Raw genomic sequence first — 3261 nt, forward strand, 5'->3', positions numbered from 1 at the left:
TTGAGCCCCGAGATGTGGCAGGAGGGGATGTGAGGGAGCAGGGGTGCTGTGCTGGCTGCCAGGGCAAGAGCCCTGCTGGCCCGAGGGGATCCTGCTCCCAGGCACCCTGAGTAGGGACATCCCCATGCACCCAGGGTGGGTGTGGGCAGTGGGAACCGTGCTGGCACAGCTGGTTTTCTCCTCCCTTTGCTGGTGCCCAGAGCAGTGTGGGTGACACTGAGCTCTTCCTGCCCTGGCTGCTGCAGGGCAAGGCTGGGGGCTGGCAGGGAGCCTTCCTGGCTCCTCTCTCCCAAGGTGTGAAGGGGCTGTTGTTCTTGGCTGGCCCAGGAGCTGGTTTGTGGTCACGGGGTGTTGCCAGGCTTGTGGCCATCAGGGTGGCCTGAAGCCAGCACAGCCAGCTCAGCCAGCAGGGCCACAGTCCTTGCTGGGGCAGGATCTCCCCGCACCATGTGGCTGCCAGCCTCACCCCCCTGAGACCCATCCATCTCCCTGGGGCCCTGCAAGCCCCCCAGCCCACATAGGGCACAGCCACCAGCCTGTTCTCTCCTGCAGCCAGGCAGGCTCCCCTGTGCCCCTCCGTTCCTGCTTGGAGCCCCCATCCCAACCCTGTCCTCCCTCCCTAGGCCCGTGCCTCAGTTTCCCCTGGGATCTGGCAGGACCCCTGCACAGACCTTCCTCAAATGAGCCACCAGCTCCACTGGGTTTGTCAGCTGCTGATGCTGTTTATTCTGCTGGCTCTGGGGCTGTGGGACCTGGGCCTTTCTGCCTGCAGCCTGGCTCACCTTGGCCCAGCCTTGCTCCATTTGGGGAGCATTAGCCCTGCAGCCCTGCTAGGCTGGCAGCTGGCTGAGGGCTGCCAGAAAGAGTCCACACACAGCCTGGAGAGACTGAAAGAGGGAAGTGGGCTGGGAACCATGCACAGCTCTGGCCAACATGCCTGGGGTTGGCTGAGGATGGGGAGGTAACATCCAACCCTCTTGCCACCATCCTGCTGCTTGGCAGGAGGACTTAGCGTGGTGTCCCCAGCACAGCTCCAACCTGCGGGCACAGCCCCTCCAGCACAAGCCTTTCCCTGTGGCAAGGCTGGGAAGGACCCCTGCTCTCTAAGGACTTGTCCCTCTGGGCAAGCACAAGGGCCCTGAGCTGGGTGCTGAGCAGAGGAGCTGAGCCCAGGCAGGCAAAGAGCTGGGCAAGGAGGTTCTACTGATGGGAGCCACCACAGCAACCGTGGGAGAGGGAGAGTGGGAGGGACATTTGGGGTGAGGGAGCAGCTCTGGGCAGGCTGCTTCATCCCTCTGCTCCTCTTCTCTTGCCAGGTCAGGGCTGGAAGCATTCTATGGGGTCAGTGGAGTCCGGCAGGATGTTGCAGTTGATGGGCCAGAGGATGCCAAGGAGGCCAAAGGACTGTTGGCACCGCAGCTCTGCAGCCAGGCACACAGCCCTGCAGGGCTGCAGGACACCCCCATCAGGGATGCACTTGGGCACAAAGAGGCTGCAGATGAGCAGGCGAAGGTGCTGGTAGCAGGCAAGCTCCATCAGTGTCTGCAGGAGAGTGGCAGTGAGCAGGGCACAGGGTGGGTTTGGGGAGGGCAGCCCCGAGGGCAGCTCACCTGGTAGTCCTGCAGCACCTCGGCTGCTCCCTCCTGGTCTGGGATGGCCAGCCAGATGTTGGGGAAGGAGGTGGTGTTATAGCCCAGCCCCAGGCACATCTCCACTTCCACAGGCTCACAGACAGACCCTGCCACAGAGCCAGGTGCTTCACTTCTTATAGCAGCAGTGGTGCCCACCGGGAATGCCTCTGGCAGGTGGGAGAGGTGGGGCAGCTCCTGGGTGTGTCTCCTGGGTCAGGAGGGCTGGGGTGGCACTCACCAAAGGATGGGTAGGAGACCCCAGTGCAGTTCAGCTCATCGGTGCCATCAGGGCAGTCGTGCCACCCGTCACACACAGACTCCAGTGCCTGGCACTCACCATTTCCACAGGAGAACTCCGTGGGGCTGCAGGTCTCTGGAAGAGGAGAGGGGCCAGTGCTGCAGGACACCAGCTGGGATGTGGGCAGGGAGCAGGATGGCCTGGGTTGTGCTGGTGGCAGCTGCCATCCCTGCTGGGAGTCAGTCTGTGCCCGTGCTGACCACCCCTGTCTCTGCTCCTCCTGGTCACTGGCCAGGGGACACCCAGGTGAGTGGCTGCAGAGCGATGCCACCCAGCAGCCAGGGACAAAAGGTGACTCTCACTGGCCCAGCCTAGGGGGATCCCAAATTCTCTGGGTCTTTTGGGTGATGGATCATGCCTGTGTGCAGGTGAGCCCTTCCAGGGCACATCCCCATGTCTAGGATGAGTAAGATTCAAGGGTAATTCAGGCCAGAAGGGACCCCATGGACCTCTAGTCCAACATCCTGTTCCAGGCAGGGTCAGCTATGGTGTGAGGACATTTTTTTTTTTAACCAGGGTTTTATCCAGTCTGCCACCAAAACTTCCAGAAGGATGGTGACTGCAAAGCCTCTCTGGGCAGCTTGTCCCCCTGCCTGGCTACCTACTCTCTGTGGCATTTCGGGCTTGGTAGGTGGCAAAGAACCCGTCGTCTGCTACTCCCTCGTCTGCCACGAAGAGGATGGTCATGACGTGGCGTGAGGAGGTGAGGGTGGGTGGCAGCTGGTGGCCACAGAACCTGCCAAGTCACAGGGGGAGGGATGGGGTCAGGGTGGGCTGCAGGGCTGTGGTGGCTCCTCCTCACCCACCGGCCCACCCTGTGCCTCAGCTTCCCAGCTGAGCAGCCAGGATGCAGGATGGGTGCAGCCAGGGCTGGTGCAGCAGGGTGGGAGAGGTGCCAGGGCTGGTGGTCCTACCTGCCCATCAGGCTGGCAGCCCCCGTGCCTGCGCTGTCGTGCACCTCCACGAAGTCAAAGCTGCAGTCCTCGTGGGGCTCCAGGCTGAAGTTGTGGAAGTGCAGGTCGATGACGTGGCCCACGGGCACTGAGATCTGCCAGAGGCACAGCTGCAGGGCAGGGGCAGCCAGCACACCCGTGAGGATGGGCAGAGACACCCCCTGCTCACCCCAGGGCAGGAGAGGGGGTGGCTTTCCTCCCTGTCTGCCCTTCACCCTCCCTCCATCCCACCTCTCACCTGCTGGTGTGGGTATGGCTGGGGATGGCTCGGGGTGGAGAAGTGTCCCTCCAAGGCAGTCAGTGCCCCCCCACACTCTGGGGACACACACACATGCAGCTCTCCTCCCTTCTCTCTTCACCCCATCTCCCCACTCCCACT

The 3261-nt window shown here is 62.7% G+C and overlaps 1 protein-coding gene across 1 annotated transcript in view; it reads right to left on the reverse strand.

The window, feature by feature from the left end:
• Positions 1–1317: 1317 nt before the first annotated feature.
• MFRP (membrane frizzled-related protein) overlaps positions 1318–3261 on the reverse strand; it is a 5684-nt gene continuing 3740 nt past the window's right edge. Inside the window, exons 7-12 of the mRNA XM_009994615.1 lie at positions 3121–3197; positions 2844–2992; positions 2535–2665; positions 1870–2004; positions 1611–1738; positions 1318–1542 (exon numbers count right to left, since the gene is read on the reverse strand). Of these exons, the coding sequence (XP_009992917.1) occupies positions 1318–1542; positions 1611–1738; positions 1870–2004; positions 2535–2665; positions 2844–2992; positions 3121–3197 (845 nt within the window). The remainder of the gene's footprint in view (positions 1543–1610; positions 1739–1869; positions 2005–2534; positions 2666–2843; positions 2993–3120; positions 3198–3261) is intronic.

The sequence above is a fragment of the Chaetura pelagica genome, unplaced genomic scaffold, assembly GCF_000747805.2.
Source record: "Chaetura pelagica isolate M959 unplaced genomic scaffold, ChaPel_1.0 scaffold583, whole genome shotgun sequence".
NCBI classification, from domain to species: Eukaryota; Metazoa; Chordata; class Aves; order Apodiformes; family Apodidae; genus Chaetura; species Chaetura pelagica.